The sequence below is a fragment of the Nesoenas mayeri genome (genome assembly GCF_963082525.1).
Source record: "Nesoenas mayeri genome assembly, chromosome: 16".
Taxonomy (NCBI): Eukaryota; Metazoa; Chordata; class Aves; order Columbiformes; family Columbidae; genus Nesoenas; species Nesoenas mayeri.
In genome coordinates this window covers 1,739,892-1,760,057 of record NC_137562.1, presented here as the reverse complement: position 1 = coordinate 1,760,057, position 20,166 = coordinate 1,739,892, and the positions used below count along the sequence as shown (strand labels likewise).

Genomic DNA, 20,166 nt, shown 5'->3' with positions numbered 1-20,166 from the left:
AGCAAGGGTTGTCCCCATGTCCCTGGGGACACCGTCGGGGATTCACCACCAGTTCCAGAAGCAAATGAATCGTCTCCCAAAAGCAATCAGCTCTGTTTTGCAGCAGTGTCCCCGCTCAGCGCAGGCTGGGGCAGGGAGGGGGGGCTGAACCCCAACAGCTGCGTGGCGGGCGGCTACTTGTGCAAAAGCGTTTTTCCGTGTGCATTTCACACCGTCACGGTGGTTTATGATTGACCAGAAGCTTTGAAGGGCACAGCATGAACAGCTGCAGGATGTTCAGCCGCAGCAGCGGGGCTGGGGCAGGAAGGGGGGGGACAGAGCACTGAACCCCAGCAGAGTGTGGCCGATGGCTGCACAGACACTGCCCGGAGCAAATCCCAAGGACGTTCCTCGATGTGGATGGGATTGGGGTGCATCAGAGGGCCCGGACCTCCTGTGGGTGGTGCTGGCTGAGCCAAAGGGTGTTTGCTTTGAAAACCATGCAGACACATTCAGGAGAAGTTCCCGTGCTGGAGTGGCTGCTGCTGGCACGTGGCTGGATGGAGGTTGACAGTGGATGGGGATTGGGATGAGGAAGGGGTGTAGGGATGGGGCTGGAGGCGGGGGGGTGAGGCTGGGACAGAGATGAAGCTGTGGCCACATCTGGCCGGGCAGTGCTGGCTGGGGAGCAGCACTGTGCCAAGGGCACGTGGCAGTGCAGCACCCGCCACAGCACAGCCGGCACCGCACACCGGCCCCGGGGCAGCTCGAGGCCCCGGTGCTGTGGGGGATCAGCCCATGCCAAGGAGGCACCTGAGGACCCCTCCAGTTTGTCCTGGCTCAGGGTGGCACTTACAGCCCAGTCCTGGCGTCAGCTTTGCTCCCACCCTCCTGCGCTGCCCATCCCTGCCTCTCACCCCCCCAAATCCTGTACAATGTCCACAGTGCCTTGAGCACTCACAGGGACACTCGTGTGCCCCATAACAAGATCCCCAGCTGAGCAACCTGTTGGCTGAGTGAAAAAGAAAACCCAGCTCTGGTGCGCACACGTCACAGGAAACTGCGGCAGCCCGTGGCTCCGGCACCTCGCACCCCTCGCACGCCTCGCCAGCACTGCCGGGAGCAGCCTGAAAACACCCAGCAAAGGTGAACCCAACGGGTGTTGTGAGGACAGGGGTTGCCCTGCACAAGGGAGACCCACCACACCAAAGGGACCCTCTGCGCCCTCGCTGCCCTGAGGACCCCCTGCGCTGGAGCAGCACCCAGGGGCAGCACCCAGCCCTGATGGCTCCTGCACGATGGTGACAGCGGCACAGGGCAGGTGAGTGGGGTCATGTCCTGCTGAGGGCAGCGGGGAGTCTGGAGGCAGGGACGGACTGAGCAAAGGGCACATCTGGGTCACACGCATCTTGTGCTGCATCTCTCCCGGGCTGAGGAACCGAAACAGGCGGAGAGGTGTCCCCATAGTCCCTGAGCTCCCCATGGGGACCGGCGGCTTGGGGTGTTGGGACAGGGTGCCCCACAGCCCGGGGACACTGGGCTGGGCTGGCAGCACTCAGAGGGTGAGTGTGGCCTGGCGCTGCCTCCATGGGGCTGTGGATGCCCCGTCCTGGGGAGGGCCCCCAGCTCACCCCAGCTGTGGCCACAAGTCCCCAGATGCCCACGGAGGTTTGCGGGGGCAGGGATGGGGGTGGTTTCCTCAAAAGGCGCCCTGGGGGCTGCTCCCCAGCCCCCGCCCAGAGGTCTCCCCAGCCTTTCTCTGCCATGCAACACCCACAGCCCCACACGGCCGTGCCGCAGGGCTGGTGCTGCCACAGAGGTCACCCCCCCCAGCACAGGGCCCGAGCCTCCCCTTCCCCCCCAAGGCAGCAGCGGGGGCCGAGTGCCGAACCACAGGATGGGGATCCTGCCCAGCCGGGAGAAGCCGCTCAATGTCCCGCCGGCGGCTGCTGACACCGCGGAGCCCCCACTGCCCACACAGGCAGGTAGGAGTGCGGCAGCTGCCAGCCTGTCCAGCATCCCCACTGTGCCCCGTTCTCCAGCACAGCGGGGGCTGGTGGTGCTGGGGGAGCCCTGAACCCCCTCACCTCCCCACAGCCCCCAGCGGCTTCCTGGCCGTGGCGCTCTGTGACTTCCCCTCCGGGGCTGGGGCAGCCGCTGTCCTGAGAATGGGGGAGCAGCTCCGTGTCCTCTCTGAGTAAGTCCCCACACTGAGCACTCCTGACCAGTGTGCGGCCTGTGGGGCCATAGCTGGGGGGGTCCCCTCCCTGCACCCAGCAGCCTCAGTCCCTCAGGATGGCTCATCCCCCTTCCTGCAGGGATGGGGACTGGTGGCTGGTGGCGTCCGAGGTGTCGGGCAGGGAGTGCCACATCCCCAGCAGCTGCGTGGCCAAGGTCAGGCACAGGTAAATGCTGGGGAGGGTCCATCCTAGGGCGGGCCACAGGGGACATGGCCCCACCGCAGCCTGGCCAACACCAAGGCCAAACCCCGGCCACCATACCGGGATGTGGTGCCCTGTTTTTGTCCACGGAGCAGCGCTGGGGCTCGGGAGGCAGCCTGGCCTGCCGGGGTGTCCCAGGATGTGCTCACGTGCGCTGCTACACCCCGAGCTGTCCCCTCTGCCCGCCAGGGCAGGACGGGCCTGGGGCGCTGGGTGTCCCTGCACGGGCAGCAGAGGCCGTGCCAGCGCCTCGCTCTGTGCAGGTGGCTGTACGAGGGCGTCAGCCGGCAGAAGGCGGAGGAGCTGCTGCTCCAGCCAGGCAACCGCAGCGGATCCTTCCTGATACGGGAGAGCCAGACCAGGCGAGGTGAGCCCCGTGTTCTGTACCCGCTCCCAGCCATCTGAGGCCCCCATGGGGCTCCTACATCGCTTGCACCTGGTGGCAACAGCCCCACGCAGCGGTTTCCTGGCTCTGCTGCTCCCTGTGTGGTGCTGAGCCTCTGCCGCGGGGCCTCAAAAGGAAAAGCCACCAGCAGGCTTCATGCAGCTTTTGGTTGAGCAGATAAGGCTCAGCCTGTGAAATGAAACAGGGCCCCATCATGACGAGGTGCTGAGGGGATGCCGCAAGGAGATCCTGCCGGTTGGCCCAGTGAAGGTGGCTGATGCACGGGCACGGTGCTGCGCGGCCCCACGGCTGCCTGGGCACTGAGGGGGCTGGGGATGTCCCATCCCTGCACAGCACCCAAAAGTGGAGACTCGGGCATGGGGGACAGGGCAGGCAGCTGCCCAAGGTCACCCCACGTCCCAGCACCGCCCCCTGCCCTGGTTTGGAGGTCCTCATGGTGTGGGGCTGGCACAGGGACGCAGATCCATGGGGCGAAGGGCTGCCAGCCACCCCCGTGGGGTAATAAGCTCCCCGATGTGGGAGTGCAGGGCAGCGGGGCTGGGTGGGTGGGTGCCCACGGCAGCCCCTGCCCCGCCAGGCTGCTACTCGCTGTCGGTGCGGCGCAGCGAGCGCGCGGGCTGGGACGCGGTGACGCATTACCGCATCCACCGCCTGGACAACGGCTGGCTCTACATCGCGCCCCGGCTCACCTTCCCCGGCCTGCATGACCTGGTGGATCACTACTCCGGTAACGCCCCGACAGCCCCCCCGGCAAACCCAGCCTGAGGGGATCCCCTGCGCCCTGCAGGGATGGGGGGGAAAGGTGGTGGGTGGTCCCACACCTGCCTGGGTGCTCCCAGGGTTGGGATGCAGGTGGGGGTACCTACTGATGCTGCCGCTCCCTGCCCAGAGTTTGGAGAGGGGCTGTGCTGCTCCCTCGGCGAGCCCTGCTCCACGCAAGGGCCGAGGCCGGCCCCGGTCCCGGCCATGCCAGCTGTGGTGAAGAAGCCATCACTCAACTGGGACCAGATTGACAGGTGGGGACAGGCAGGGAAGGGGCTGGGGCTCCGGTCACCGCCCGTGCCCGGCGCTCGGGGGTCGGGACTGCCCACCCACCCCCGTCTGCCCTCGCACAGCTCCCTCCTGTTCTCGGAGGCCGCGTCCCCACCGGATGACTCTCCCATCAGCCTGGGCCTGCGGGAAGCCATCAGCTCCTACCTCCTCCTGACAGAGACGGACACCCCGGAGCAGGGCCCTGCAGGAACACCGGCCAAGAGCAGCTGAGGGCTGGGCCCCACCTGGCCCACTATCACCCATTGATGCGGTGGGAGCCACGTGCCCAGGGACATTGGCCTGGACACGGGACAGCTGAGACCAAGGGGGAGACGGGCAGGCGCTGCTGGAGGAAGGGGCTGCCAGAGGGTCCATCCTCCCCCCAAGCCAGGTGTTTTGGGATGTGACATTTGAGCACATCAAGCATCATGCAGCACCCATGGGAGGAGAAGGCAGAGGCTGCACAGGAAGCCCTGCCTGCCCACGGGCTGCGACGAGGCGGCGCTGCATCCGTGCGCCCACGGCAGCGGGAAAGCAAACACCCAATGAGCCAAAACCCGGCCCAGACCCCTCAGCTACACGCGCAGAGTTTTTTGGGGTAGGGGGTCGGTGCAGGACAGGGCCTGTGAGCAGGAGCCATGGGCCCTTGTGCTCCCACCCACCCATAACTCACCCTCTGCGTGCTGGGACCCACAGCGCAGCAGCTGGGAGAAAAACAGCCTCTTACTGCACCCAAAATATTTTGAGAACTTTTAACACACGTATTGTACTGGGTTTACAGCCCATAAAACAGGATCCCGTTGGCCATGCAGCAGTAACGATTTATAATATCGTAATTAAAGGGTATCTCCTTCACAATTGAGGCTCTGTGAATAAATCATAAACTACTGGCTGCTCCGCAGGGCAGGTTTGAACCCACGGCAGCCGGGGGATTTTGCTCCTGCTGCCACCCCTGGCCCCGCCACCAGCTTTGCCCTCCCTGGGGTGACACAGTGGCCCCAGCTCAGGTCTGGTCCTCAGCCAGGGCAAAACATTTAACATCACAACTGCTGTTCTAGGAGCAAGGGGGGAAGAAATGTGTCCATGCCAGGACGGGATGATCCAAAAGGCAGAACGCAAACACCCGTGTCTGAACCCAACCGAAGCGACACCTCTGGGCCAGAGGGACCTTTGAATCTGCAAAAAGGCCTCAGAACGGCAACGCACCTGAGCCTTCACTTTCAACAGCCCCTTCACAACAAAGTCTGGCCTGGGGAAAGCGCCAGAAGCTTCTCTGTGGTGAGAACCGGTGCAGAAGCAATTTCGCTGTTCAGCACCATCCCTTCTGTCCTTTCTCTGTGCCAGGGCTGGTGCAGCAGCCCCCTGAGCTGCCGGTTTCCTGCCCCTGACATGCCCCGATCTCCTCCGCGTTTTCACGTCTGACAAGCTCGCTCCTGCGAGCCCACCAGCGCTTTCTCATTCCCTCCCACATGGCGGGCCAGAGCTTTACACACCCCTCAGCCCAGGTGTCCTCAGCACAGGACACAGCTCGGGTTTGTCCCCCAGCAGCTGAGCTGTCACCCATGGGGCACCCGGGGCAGCTCAGAGGGTTTTGGTTCCTTTATTTTTGCCATGAACCCACAGTGTGTGAACAAAGGCCAGCTCCTGGGCCCCCTCCCGCGGCACCCTGGATCCAGGCTGAGGATTGCTCTTACACCACAGTGACGGTTCTACCGGAGCCTGCAGGCAGCAGCCACAGTCACAAAACTGCTCCTCTAATACATGTATCCTGGTGATTGATAAGATGCAGAACACCTGGTTGGAAAACTCATTTGCATCCTTCCCCAACCCTTCTGAGTCCTCTCCCTCCTCCCTCCCAGCCCCACAACCTCTTACTTCTGGGCCCACTTGTTCTGGGAACCATTGTGACAGGTCCCCAGAACAGGGGACAGAGCTGCGGGGGGGTCCCGGGGTGCCCAGCCCTGGGTGCTGCACCCCCGCTCCCCACCTCCCAGTGTCAAACGCTGCAGCCCCAGCTGACACCAGAAGCACCAAGGCAGGTGCCAAACCCGGTTTTGAACAGCTGGAAGATGCAGAGCAGCTCCCGCCCCAGGCAGCGAGGGCAGAGCCAGGAGCTGCTGTTCTGGGCGGCGCAGGACAAGGATGCTGAATGTGCTGAAAGGGCAGAATAAGCCCCGAAGAGCCCCAGCAGCACCAGGGCAGCAGGCGACCTGCCAGCTGCCTCAGCCACACACAGGTGGGCGGCCATGGAGACCCCTGAGGGACAGGAGCTGCCACCTGTGCGCACCAGAGCTGCTCCGAGTGCCCAAGACGCTGCTCAGATGCTTCTCTGCTATGTCAGGGCACGCAGAGCTGTGGCCACTTGGGCCACACCAGCCAGGCTGTGGCCAGCACTGACCTCCTCTGAGAGACCAGCTTCCTAAGTGACAAGTACTCCCCCCTCCACAGGTAACACTAAATTCTCAACAGGCCAGACAAATGCGCCGTTTCTTCCCCCGCTGGAGGTTCTGGCAATGTGCAAGTGTGAGTGCTGGGGGAGCCCTCCCCAAGGTCAAGGTCATACCTGTGTCTCTGTCCCCGCTGCCTGACTCCATTGCCACGCGGGCAGCCGGACGGAATCACAGGATGTCAGGGATTGGAAGGGCCCTGGAAAGCTCACCCAGTGCAATCCCCCCACGGAGCAGGAACACCCAGATGAGGTTACACAGGAAGGTGTCCAGGTGGGTTGCAATGTCTGCAGAGAAGGAGACTCCACAGCCCCCCTGGGCAGCCTGGGCCAGGCTCTGCCACCCTCACCAGGAACAAGTTTCTTCTCATCTTTAAGTGGAACCTCCTGTGTTCCAGTTTGCACCCATTGCCCCTTGTCCTGTCACTGGTTGTCACCAGAAGAGCCTGGCTCCATCCTTCTGACACTCCCCCTTTCCATACTGATCCCCAGGAATGAGGCAGAGATGGAACCAGAAACACCCATGCAGCACAGGGACACCTGTCCCACACCTGGGCACACCCTGTGCGGGCACTTTCCTTCCAGCATTTCCAGCTTCTCCCTGTCCCGCGCCTGCGTGTCTCCTCTGTATGGATTGCTCAAACACGTCAAAAGCTCCTTCCCCTGTAGAGATGCTGCAGCCGCGCTCCCTTCCACAGCGCACACCCTGATCTGCGCCCAGCTCCGTGCTGGCTCTCGGGAGAGCGTCCCTGCGCAGCACCCACGGCGGGTCCCTCCCAAACCCGCCTGGAATTCAAATGCTGCTCCACGGACAAAACACATTTCCACCTGAAAACTGTACCGAAATGATGTATTTTCCTCTCTGCTGACAGCCCTGTCCCAGCCAGTGCTCTCGCCCATCTCAGACGCTCCGGTGCTGCCAGAGCAGCTCAGCGTCGCGGCTCCAGCGCTTAGCAGCTCCTCGCCCATCGGCACTGCAAGGGGCCAGCAGCAGCCCCAGCACCTTATTTGTTGAAATAGAAACAGAAATTAGTGTCAGATTACATATGCAGGGTCCTAACAGATTACACATATTGGTGGATTGGACTAGATGACCCTTCAAGGTCTCTTCCAATTCCCGACCTTCTGTGATTCTGTAATCTGGGAATAAAACGTACCAGCTCCTCGCTAAAACAATATTCCAAACAAACCAAAACATAGGAGACAGGTCTAGAAAACAATTTCTATACTTTAGGAGCAGTCAAGACCTATATTCCTGTCCAACTACTGCACCTGCATTTCAATACCATGTAAAGAAAAAAAATCCAAAGATATTTTATTGAACAATAATTAATTGAAACAAAGACTTTACTAAGACTTAACCAACAAAAACCTATTTATTTATTCCAAACACCAAGATACAGAAGTTTTCAAGTTTTGCAAATATTGCTCCAAAGCAAAATTCTATATACAGCACCCTCAGGTCTAATAGTGCATAAACAACGACAAATATACTTATGTACCCACAGTGCAATGTTTGCTCATCTCATCAAGGCTCCACGTCGCATTCACTTACCAGTGATTCAAAGAAATTAAAAGTGATCTGCCAGACCCAACAGCTGGTCCAGACTATGAAATAACCATAACTTGCAAAAACAGGGACAAAAATGAAGCCAGGTAGAGCACAACAATGAAACTTTGCTGACCATGAGAAATGCTAGTCTATTTTAAATAAATAGTTTCAGTCTTCATCTGCAGGGGCTCCTCGAGCTCTGTTAGAGGAAAACAAGTGTCCCGGATTTGCCATTGGAATCAGAACCACCTTTTATTCCAAATGGTAAGGGGAGTTGGGGTTGTCCGCGGGGATGAGAGGTGGCACAATCTCTCACCTTCAGAAAGCAAAGTGATCCTTAAACTTCACAGCAGCTTTATTCCAATTGTGCTACAGAAAAATCTGTGTATTCTTCTGCTGTACGTATGTTGTAGTCACTACATGCCAACTAGTACTATAGAACTGGGAGGCAAATCATCCCTGAAATGAGTGTTGGCAGAAAAGCCTTAGTTACTATCTAGAGCAGCCAAATCATTTTGTTTTCTGAAGGAAAGAAAATATTCACCGTTTAGACACCGCTAACTTCTACAATAGTATTTGGCGTTTCAAATTTGGATTATTCTTTGCAGTACAAAACATTACAGATTCACATCCAAAATTAATAACTTGTACAGTTACGGGCCTTTCAATTACAACTGTGCTTAAATTTGACTCTTTGGTGGTACCATCACATGCACTAAAATCACGGTAACAAAGGCAGCTAAGGACACCCGCTCACTGCCCATCAGCCCAGCGGCTGCCACGGGAACTCACGTCGGCAACGTCTGGGAAGGAAAAGTGAAGTCACAGCCCTTACGTACGGAGCTGGGACCTGCAGCTGAAAGACTTTCACCCTCTCAAATAACTTACACCACACTGCCCTCTCAAAGGGAACTGTGTAACGGGAGCTGAACACAAGCAGCATTTTCACAAAGTAATACAAACCAGAAAAGTAAAACTTAAGGTATAAAAAGGGACTTTGTGAACGTACATCGTTTAATACAATAACCCACTCACTGTCTGCAAGGACAGGACCTCATGCATAGATCTCCAGGCTTTATTTACACAAATAGAAAATAAACTGATTCCCAAAACCACACATTCATAGCGATAAGTCTTTACAATGAACACGTTCCGAGTGTCGAAAAAGGTCTACGTTTCAAATGAGAACCGGAATGGCAATTATTAACAAAAGGGTAGAACACGAGGCAGCCCCCGCGCGCAGAACCGTCACCGCCCCCAGTACCGACAGCGGGAACATGGAAACTATCGTGTGCCCCGAACGTAAGTGCAACCCACCTGTGACCTCCTGCTACTTCATTTAACGCAATACCAGTGGGGTTTAGGCCACTGTCACTTGCCAACCTCCACGTAACAGTTTATAGTTAAGAGCTGGACATTCATACTTACTAAGTCTGAAAACTGTTATAACGTTTCCTAATGATTAAATACTGTGTGCTATTATGCATAAACCAGAAGGAATAAAACATGACACAAGCCACTTAAACTATGCAAAGTTATTTACAACCTCTGTCAACTAAACATTTTTGGCTCTTAGAACTCGATTCTTCGGTGGCACAATTTTTAGACAATTTAATTAGGAAAAGTCTACCGTTTCAATGAGTAACTTGGAAGGAGTGAAAATTTACAAACAATTTATCAGCCGACACACAACCTCTGAAGACAACAGTATGAGCTCTTCCATGTTGTTTAAATTGCCTAATAAACCCGAAATGATGTGATAAAATAACCTGTTTGCTGTTCGCTCTGAACAGCACTTCTTCCCAAATCCCTGAAGCCACTCTGCGCCACATGCAGCCAGCATGCTAATGTCATTGACACCGACAGAGCTGTTCGCGTCCAACGCTTCGACTCCGCACTCCGACAGTCTCCAATAAGTTCTAGTCTCACGTTGAGCAGCAAAGCGCAATCTGTTGCACTTTGCCCAGGTCCGTTATGAGCTGCTTTATACAATGTTTGAGTTGTGGGAGTCGAGCTAGCGGTTCTGGTGGCTCCAGCTCTCCCGTATAATCCAGCCAACTCTCCAAAACTGCAAAGAACAAACAAAACTGTCACCTTAAGCCACAAAAGAGGAATTCTTTAAAACTTCTGTGAATCTTCAGAGAGCGGTGGGCAATATTTTTAATGTGAAATCAGACAACCAGACTCCCCCCACCAATCTTTGCAGAGCAAAAGCAGTTGCTCCTAGAAGCAAGCAGAGAAGGAAAGCACAGGACTAGATATTTGTGTGCTAAACTTCCTCCGACCTGCACCAATTCCAGAGCAAGGACACTGCGGTACAGCAAGTTTGTACCATTGGAATTCCTTTGAGATCAGCATTAGATGCAACTACACAGTGTTTTCATTGAAGATCCTAAAAGGACAGGACTATGCTAGGGAAAGAAGTTTGTCATCAATATGGAGTGCAGCCGGCCGAGACAGAAGGAGCTGGGTAACGGGAGATGGGATGAAACCCAAAAGCACGAACAGTAGACAGAGAAACTGAATTCCTGCTCTAAAGCTCCTCAGCAGGAAACAAGAACCAGACACATCCTACTGGCCAAAGTCAATGCAATGCACCCATGAGAAAGGTGGTGACAGCAAACTGCGAGTTCAGGGGACAGGACACTATCACCTTAGAGACAACACATCTGCCAAGAGAAACAGCCCTGGCCACTGCCACTAACTACATCAACAGATCAGTTTAATCTACGGGCAGTATCTGCTGAAGAACCTGTGGCATTACCAGCCTTGAAATAAGAACATTCCTGCTCAGAGCAGCCCTCCAGCAGCTCCAAAAGGCCTGACTTGTGTGAACTAGAGCTTCTTCATTTCTTAAACAGGCATTACAATTACAGGCTAAATTGATCTCCTTAATACCAAACACTCACAGAATCCCACAGAATCCCAGGATGTCAGGCGTTGGAAGGGACCTGGAAAGCTCATCCAGTGCAATCCCCCCATGGAGCAGGAACACCCAGATGAGGTTACACAGGAAGGTGTCCAGGCGGGTTGCAATGTCTGCACAGAAGGAGACTCCACAACCTCCCTGGGCAGCCTGGGCCAGGCTCTGACACCCTCACAGGGTACAAGTTTCTTCTCAAATTTAAGTGGAACCTCCTGTGTTCCAGTTTGCACCCATTGCCCCTTGTCCTGTCACTGGTTGTCACCAGCAGAGCCTGGCTCCATCCTCCTGACACTGCCCCTTTCCATATTGATCCCCATGAATGAGTCCCCCCTCAGTGTCCTCTTGTCCAGCTCCAGAGCCCCAGCTCCCTCAGCCTTTCCTCACACGGGAGATGCTCCACTCCCTGCAGCATCTTGGTGGCTGCGCTGGACTCTCTCCAGCAGTTCCCTGTCCTGCTGGAACTGAGGGGCCACAACTGGACACTATTCCAGGTGTGGTCTCCCCAGGGCAGAGTAGAGGGGCAGGAGAACCTCTCTGACCTACTGACCACCCCCTTCTAACCCACCCCAGGTACCATTGGCTTCCTGGCCACAAGGGCCCAATGCTGGCTCATGGTCACCCTGCTGTCCCCAGGACCCCCAGGTCCCTTTCCCCTACGCTGCTCTCTAATAGGTCTATTAGGTCACTCTCTCAGTTGCTCAACTTGTCAGTACCTTACAGAACTACCAAGGACTCTCACTTTGGCAAAGGGCCCCTGCGAGAACAGCCGCTGCTGTAACCACTGACCAATGGTCAGAATTAAAGATTCTAAGAAAAAGGACTATCCTGGATTGTTTAATGCAACACATAAAGGGTTTAGAAGTTTTCCATTACTAGAAAAACAAATTTCAAGAGACATTTAAGTAAAGACTTTGGGAGACAGGAGAAGACAAGAGCCTTGTGCAGCGCAGAATGGGCTGGAACAGCCAGCAAGGCCCTGGAGAAGCAGGGAGCTCAGATACACAGCAGAGCTCTAGACAACTGCAAACACCTGAAAGCAGCGACATGGGAGATATTCCACTATATCTGCTGATGTAAATATTTAGAGGTGAACTAACTAGAACCTTTTCTAAGTAATTCTGCTCATTTTTAACTTGATCTTTGGCTTAAAATCCACCCCCCAACACAAGCAGCGTGTCTATTTTCCTTTACTAATGCAGTAAATCTGACAAAGCAACACTCTTCTATTTGTACGTCTGCAGAAGTAAAATTCAAATTCACATGTTTTAAAGAGGTAGTTAAATTAAATACAGTTAATTTTTAAAACAGTAAAGTGTTACCCACCATCTAGCTCCTTCTCAATGAAATCCATCCTGTGTATGACTTCATCCTGCAGAGATTCCACGTGAGCTAAAAGATTAAGCTGCCACTGCAGCTGCGAGTTCACAACTCCTTCTTTGTCTTTTTCCAGCAATTTCATTTCAATAGCTTCCTCTGGAGAGACTTTCTTAGAGACAGGCTCTTTTACCTACCAGAAATACAGACATTAGTATTAGTTACAGTGACAAAGAACTGGTGAGCCAGACTGCCTGGCTAATTGTTACCCAAGCTAATTGCTCAACCAATCTTAGGGTAATGGAGGATAGAGACACAAATATTAAGGCAGTTTGGGGAAGATAATCTAAATACAGACATACTTTTATAGGTATTTTTCCAAGACCTATTTCTCTGCACTTTCACAAGACAACACACACACAGCTGGGCTCCCCGTTGTCATCTGTATGTCCTGGGGAACACTAAAGCCATTTTTAACATGACAATAATGAAGTAAAGAGTCAATGATTTTGCAGTGAGAAGGGATTCTTCCTGAAGGAATCTAAACTCTATTCTACTAAAGCTTTCATCGAAGCATCTAGAAACACACATTACCACCACTTACGAAACCTGAGTACACTGTCAGCAGCATTGCTGGTACTCCCCTACTCCTCCATCACCCTGCTGCAATCTGACAGGATTGAAAAAAACGTTCCTAAAAGGCTGAAGAACTGAAATATATGCCTTTCTGGGAAACATAAAGCAAACTCAATTGATGTGATAGAGAAGTTAAAAAGAACAAAAATTACAGCTTACATATGCACAAAATAAAATCAGAAGGTTGTTTAGCTTTTTAAAAGGGAGGCTGGTGTTTCCCAGAGGCTTTTTCACATTTGTCAGGCCACACTTCATATGACTTGGCACTAACAAATTAAAACAAAATTTTTGCGTTGGGGTGTAGAAAGGCCTCTGACAGACCTGATAGAGCAGTCAGGCAGAAAGGGACCTGGGGGTACTAACTGACAGGAAGCTCAGCATGAGCCAACAGTGTGCCCAGGTGGCCAAGAAGGCCAATGGTGTCCTGTCCTGTATCCAAACCAGTGTGGTCAGCAGGCCAAGGGCAGTGATCCTTCCCCTGTGCTCTGCACTGGGGAGGCCACACCTGGAGTGTTGTGTTCAGTTCTGGGCCCCTCAGCTCAGGAAAGAGATTGAAGTGCTGGAGGGTCCAGAGAAGAGCAACAAGACTGGGGAAGGGACTTGAACACAAGCCCTATGGGGAGAGGCTGAGGGAGCTGGGCTTGTTCAGTCTGGAGAAGAGGAGGCTTAGAGCTGAGCTCAGCACTCTCTAGAACTACCTGAAGGGCAGTTCTAGCCAGGTGGGGCTTGGGCTCTTCTCCCAGGCATCAGCAATAGGACAAGGGGCCATGGGCTTCAACTCTGCCAGGGGAAATTGAGGCTGGAGATTAGAAAGCAATTCTGTGCAGAGAGTGGTCAGGCATTGGAATGGCTGCCCAGGGAGGTGCTGGACTCACCGGCCCTGGAGGTTTTGAAACTGAGATTGGACATGACACTTAGTGCCATGATCTAGTGAATGGACTGGAGTTGGACCAAGGGTTGGACTGGATGAGCTCTGAGGTCTTTTCCAACCCAGTCCATTCTGTGATTCTTTGTGACCTGACAGAGCTGCAAACAAGAACCTAGAGTTAAAAAGATAAAACTAGACTGCTCCAACAGCGAGAAGGTACAGGACTATCCAGTGGTGATCTTTCTTAAAAAACAGCTCAGCCTACAACCTTATCTTTTAATCCCACAACCAAATGCTGCCTGAAAAACCTGGAATCAATTTAGTTAATGTAAATATTAAAATAAACATGGGAACAAACTGGAAATAAGTGAAAGTCGGAACACCAGCGTATTTGGTAGTATCACATGTGCACGCCCTGTTTTCTATTTTCTTGCTCGTGTTTGTTTTCACATTGAACACACACAAAAGTAACAAGTACTGAACTGCCAGTGGACCGTAATGCGTTCCACAGACTGCTGATGACCTAAGGCACCAAAGTCCTCTTCAACCTAGACTTTTTAATTATTTGAAATGGAGGAGTCGATCATTTTAATTCATATTGGCATCTTAAATTTAACAGTACAGGAAAAAACTAAACGCTATTAAAAAGGGCTGAGTTTTGCACTTTGACAGGCAAACGCATCCTCTATGCAGAGAGTGTGATTTCAATACAAATACCTTCGAGTAATTGTGTTTGGATTCGTTTTCCATCTTGCAGATTTCTCGGTCCAGATTCCAGCCGAATCTCTCTGACAGGGCATCGTCCCCGTTCTCCCTTATTCTGTTCACTCCATCGTCCATGGCTGAACCTCTTGTTTCCACAACCAGCCTCTGCTCGATGGCGGGGTAATAGGCACGAGGCTTCTGGTAACAGTGCTCGCTCGTAATGTACGATTCCTCCACAGAAGGAACGGTCGAGGGTTTCTCAACTGTCCCATTCCAAGTTCTATAACTCGCCGTCTCCTCTTTGCAACAGTTTTCCTCGATGTGAATGATGTGTTTGGTGTGCACGTTCTCATCCACTGCAATGTGCTTCCACGGGTGGCACCAGAGCTTCAGGTCAGGATGGTCTCGATTTCTGTTCGAACATTAAAAACGTGAAACACCCGCCGAGCGTAAACTTCAAAGTGACTGAACAAACTATCAGGTAAAGAAATTAAGTAAGAATATTTGAACTACTACATGCTTTAGTCATCATAAGCAGTAAAAAGCCCCCAAATATTTGGGAATAATATAATTTCACTGACCTCAACTGTGTATCTTCCTACAATATTTTGTAAGGTTCACTATTTTCATTTCTATGACATGGTATATAAGCCAAGTGTTGGCATGAAGAAAAAAACTGAAGAATAAGCTTCAAATAGATATATACACGTTCTCACCAACATTCCTTCCTTCAAGGAGCATTTTGCTTCAACATTTGCACTTTTTAATGACAAACTCATTTTTACTGGGATAAGTTTGCAATATTTTAAACAATTAAGCCAAGGACACTGGAGCTAAACTAACATTTTAAAGATTTTGAACACCAGTAAAACAAAAAGCCTCCCTCAAAGCACTCAGTATCCAACTTTAGCCTGTAGCTCCCCCAAAAGACACTTCAAAATTCAATCCACTGATCTTTTACATTTTACAACCTTCTATTAAAAACAATAACTGGGGAATTTGGTGTGAGGGTGTAGAACTTTCCTTTAAAATCTTAACTTCTGTTTAAATCCCAAGCTGCTGAGCAAACTCTGCTGCCCGGCACACCAACGTGGCACAGCCACCTGCTCCTTATAGAAATCCTTATTGTACTTGTTTCCAAATTGACTACTGCATTCTTTATTCCAGCAGCAGAAACAACTACAGGTATCAGATTCTCCAATATAACTAACAAACAAAAATTCAGAGTGTTGTAAATGATACTGTTCTTCTGTATGTATCAGGCAACAGAATAGCAGTAAAAAGGAGAGCAAAGCAGAACCCTGTGCTGCTGTGCAGGGCTCAGGCAGCTCGGCCGCCGCAGGAACCAGGAAACCCGGCCTTGCACACAGGGGCTCTGCCCCAAAACCACCTGTGGCACAAGGAATTACTCCATTTGGCTGATCCAGCTTTTCCAGCTCTTAGCCAAACCACTCAACAAAATGTGAGCATTTTACTTGAAAACTAATGGCCTCCTGATGCGTTCTACACCAGCTCAGGTTTCCTTGGTGTCTGTCAAAGGAACCAGAGGCAGGAGAGGTACCCAGGACCTGCTCAAGCACCTCCAGGGACCTCTAGGCCATGGGAAGCAGCACTGAAGCCACAAGGGAACCGACAGCCACGAGGTGGCCAAGCATCACAGAACCCCACGGAATCCCAGGATGGCAGAGGTTGGAAGGGACCTGGAAAGCTCACCCAGTGCAATCCCCCCATGGAGCAGGAACACCCAGATGAGGTTACACAGGAAGGTGTCCAGGCGGGTTGGAATGTCTGCACAGAAGGAGACTCCACAACCCCCCTGGGCAGCCTGACAGCTTCGATGCAACTATTAGTTACTAGTTACATCTACCAGAGCTTTCTGTTTCACTTCCACAGATATTCTACACCTGAAGGCACTACCCTGCTCAGCAAAGAGCAAGGGATGAGTTTACAGCAGACAGAAAACTGAAAGGTGATGCACCAGCCACATAAGGATGAAAATGAGAATGAACCTTTTCAAGCACTGCACTCTGCAGGCTGGCTATCCCTGCCACTGCATCGAAGCTGTCAGGCTGCCCAGGGAGGTTGTGGAGTCTCCTTCTGTGCAGACATTCCAACCCGCCTGGACACCTTCCTGTGTAACCTCATCTGGGTGTTCCTGCTCCATGGGGGGATTGCACTGGATGAGCTTTCCAGGGCCCTTCCAACCCCTGACGTTCTGGGATTCCGTGGGGTTCTGTGATGCTTGGCCACCTCCTTGCAATACCAAGCAACACTCTTCTAACTATTTCAGGCAGCTGTGAAGTCCTCTTCCCTCCCCTAGAAGGCAGATCTGCATCAACAACAATCTTTCCTCTAATTCAGTGATTTTCAAAATCTTTTCTGATTTATGTCATGAGAAAGAAAACAGGGGCTATAGCTTTGAACAAGATGACCCAATCAGGACCACACCTCATCTTTTATTAAATCGGGTTATCACACCACCAGGATGGCAGGGAAAAGGAACAAAGTCTGTAAGGGGCATCCCAGGGCTCCAGACCTCAGTGTTCCGCAAATCCCAACCTACTCTACAACTGGGAAGTCACAATCTCAGGTCTTGCTATTTACGAAAAACCCTAAGGAGTGGTCTTAAAATATTTATGTTTCACCCTCTCTAAAGAGGAAAGATATTATTACAGATCTGACTAAAGGATACCACAATGGAAAAGCAAAGCTTTATGTTAAAATTGCTACTCTTTTGCTCTTAAGCATTATTCCACTGTTTAAGCATTTCAGTGGCCCCACTGCATCATCACATACTAAATTGAAGGGAAGAGGTTCTAAAGAACATTAGAAACACTAAAAGCTTTGCTTTCCAAATAGCTGCTGCTGTGCAATTTACCAACTAAGAAATTATAATAACCGAATTCAATCACTTTAAAACTGCTGGATTTGAGTTAGAAGAGGATTTTTTTCAGTCATCAGAACCCAGGGATGACTTTGAATGGGAAAGGATGAAGAAAACTGGATTTCTACAGTGATTACAGAATGTTATTTTTTTCACATACACCTGTAATAATCTTTGCATAGAAATGAACTGCTACAGGTTGCTGAAGGTGCAACTGCTCTCTCAGTACCACAGAGCAGCACATTACATCAAACAAAAAGATGTGATTTCTGCTGGAACTGCTATGATTTAGAACCACTGGAATGGAGAAGGCAAGCGTTAAAAATGCTGCCAGAAGTTACAGGCCCATTCTCTTCTTGCTACTTCAATCTATTTAGGTGCTTTAAGAGAAGCTGTTATTAGTTTTCTCCTTCCTTCATACTTTCCCAGCCCTTCTATATACAATCAATTTATACTCCTCAATGCACTTACATAGTTTTTAGCCAGCCAAGTCCTTTTCCAAGATCATGTTAGCAATTCAAACTCTATCGTGACATATCCACAAAGCAGCACAAAAATACGCCTGAATTCCTGGTTATTTCTCTACTATTTGAAATGTAATTCCCATGGAGAACATGCCGACCGATACTGAAATACTGCTTACTGCAATATGCTCATCTTCAGCTGCAGCCCGTGCAGAACCTCGATCACCCTCTGCACATCGCCCAGAAGCTGGTGAGTGGCCACAATCTTCTTGGCGTTCTGGTGGGAATAGTTGTCTTCCACGAACGCTAGGCCATGCATGTGACCGTTGCTTAACCACTCCTTCTCATACCAGTACTTTAAGCTGGACCTCTGACCTAAAGCAACAGTAATGAGCATGTTAAAATGAAGCATTAACTATGGCACGTTAACATTACCAGTGGTAACTTGCATTATCTTAAGCCTTGCAACAGTTTATGTATCAAAAGTACCAGTAAAGATCCTGCCAGAGCAGACAAAACCCTGAAGTTTGAACGTGGGAAGCCAAAAACCTCTGCCCAGCTGCAAAAGCATCCAGACCCTAAATCCCATCACGGCACATCCGCAACAGGTAACTGCTGCTGATTCACAGAGAAAAGTGTATTTTCAGCTGGGTATCACACTGTCTAGTAACCACAGCTCTAACTAAAGTCACAGTTTGGATACAGCTCTCTGCAGATAAAAAAATGCAGTGAAAGGCAGTGAACCTCCCTCTTCCAGGGGTCTTGGTTTTAAGAATCATACGTGTATTAGTACAGTCATTCAGCAGAATGTTTTAAAGGAATCAATGATGAGGTTCTGGTGGAGAAATTGCCCAAGTCAGGCTATTAATAAAGCCCATTCTAGTTTAAGAGGCTGGAATAGGAACAACAGCTGAAATGAAATTATGTGAAATGTTATAAGTGCATTGGTAAAGGTAACTTAAGCAGCCGACCAAAAGTTATTAGCAGGAAAGACTGGAACCTGAGATGCTTGGTAAATTGCAAAAAAACCACCAAAAAATCCAAGCCAAAAACCCAGCAAAAGTCCCCACACATCCTGTAAAATGTATTGGTACAACAGATGTTCTCAGAGGCCAGCTCAGCACCCTGAGAACCAGCACCTCATTCACTGGCCCACATGCAGCCCAGTCAGCAAACCCAACGAATCAGAGAGAATATTGGAGCACAGACTCGGAATCATATTCACAAAAACATCTCCAATGTAAGCAGGTTAATACTGACTAGAAGTTTCAGCAGTTAAGGAAAAGTTAAAAATAATAATAGTTACTAGGCAGCAGAGCAAGAACAAGGGATTGCAGCACATGCAGATGAAGCAGCATCGCTGCCCATGCTATTAACTTTGGTACAAAGCAAAACTCTTTGCAAGCTGTATGGAGAAATGAGCAGAACTTGGCCACAGGTATTCATATGTTTTTTGGATGGTAGTTATGGAATAGCAGCAAAATGATTTCCCTATCATGCCCTGTGTGAACATTGGTAGACACAAAGGACACTTTCAAACTCCAGTTCAGTATTAACACCGTGTATTGGTCAAGGGGTAAAAGCAAATGAGCGCACTTGTGAGCACACTCAGGCACTGCGCTGCAGGGAACAGCACTCGGTGTTTTGAGACAAGACCTCCAAAAACTCAAACCGAAAGCAGCACAGGGCAGAACAGATTTTCAAGCCTCTAAGAGCTCGAGTGTTGGGGCAGATATGCTGTATCGCGCAAGAGATGTGCTTGGCACAGCCAGAACCACTTTGGAGATGCTCCCGACACACTGTGTGAACCCCTGAGCCGTTATTTGTGTGTCAGAAAAGCTCTGACAAAGTGTAGTTCAGTCTGCAAGAATAAAATTGTGAATTTTAGAACTTAACATCTTAACACCACCAAGATTACCCAGCTGAAGGCCACTGTTTCCTTGGCAAAAAATGCTCTTTGTAGATGTAGAAGCCTAAGAGAAGACAACATCCAACGATGAACGCTCCCTATGGCTTGCATGAATCAGTCACATCACAAGCATCTTGATAATGTTAACGGCTCTCTTAAAAATCCCACTTGACCTAGAAAAACACTGTCTGAAATGACAGCTGGTACAGTTTCCAGGCATAATTACAGTCAACTTGCTTTTATTTCCAACAATATGAATGGTGCTCCTAAATAAACCAGTCATGCTCAGTTTTAAAAGCAACTTCTTTGCAGATTAACAGTTGATTTAGCTCATTGCAGGTCGACAGCTGAGCCGCTGTGATTGAGAAGCTGCTTTCGCAGTCAGAAAGCTGGGTATGTGTTCCAAGACAGCGGTAAAAATTAAGCCCAAATAAAGCAATTAAGTTTTGGGATCTTCAAAGCAGTAGTTAATGAAGCAGTTGAACTAGTTAAGAAAATCAAGCGTTATTTGTAATCAGTTTTTACCAGAAAGCATTCTGCTGAAGTGTCTTACTAAATAAAAATAGTACAAGTGTGGTGGTACAACTTTGTTTGCACATGCATA

At 50.9% G+C, this 20,166-nt stretch overlaps 2 protein-coding genes across 20 annotated transcripts in view; one reads left to right on the top strand and one right to left on the bottom strand.

The window, feature by feature from the left end:
• Nucleotides 1-1,237: 1,237 nt before the first annotated feature.
• SLA2 (Src like adaptor 2) lies at nt 1,238-4,089 on the top strand (the record flags this gene model as incomplete). Its single annotated transcript, XM_080354665.1, has 8 exons — nt 1,238-1,300; nt 1,849-1,964; nt 2,077-2,176; nt 2,298-2,384; nt 2,684-2,787; nt 3,404-3,553; nt 3,716-3,842; nt 3,942-4,089. Exons 1-8 carry the CDS (start codon nt 1,278-1,280, stop codon nt 4,087-4,089), a joined length of 855 nt encoding a protein of 284 aa, XP_080210791.1. The 5' UTR covers nt 1,238-1,277.
• Nucleotides 4,090-8,910: 4,821 nt separating this feature from the next.
• PHF20 (PHD finger protein 20) overlaps nt 8,911-20,166 on the bottom strand; it is a 78,400-nt gene continuing 67,144 nt past the window's right edge. For all 19 annotated transcript variants that reach the window (XM_080354593.1, XM_080354590.1, XM_080354579.1 and 16 more), the window contains 4 exons: nt 17,833-18,028; nt 14,318-14,717; nt 12,106-12,289; nt 8,911-9,924 (listed from right to left, as the gene is read on the bottom strand). In XM_080354593.1, coding sequence (XP_080210719.1) covers nt 9,782-9,924; nt 12,106-12,289; nt 14,318-14,717; nt 17,833-18,028 — 923 coding nt within the window. In that variant the 3' untranslated portion in view covers nt 8,911-9,781. The remainder of the gene's footprint in view (nt 9,925-12,105; nt 12,290-14,317; nt 14,718-17,832; nt 18,029-20,166) is intronic.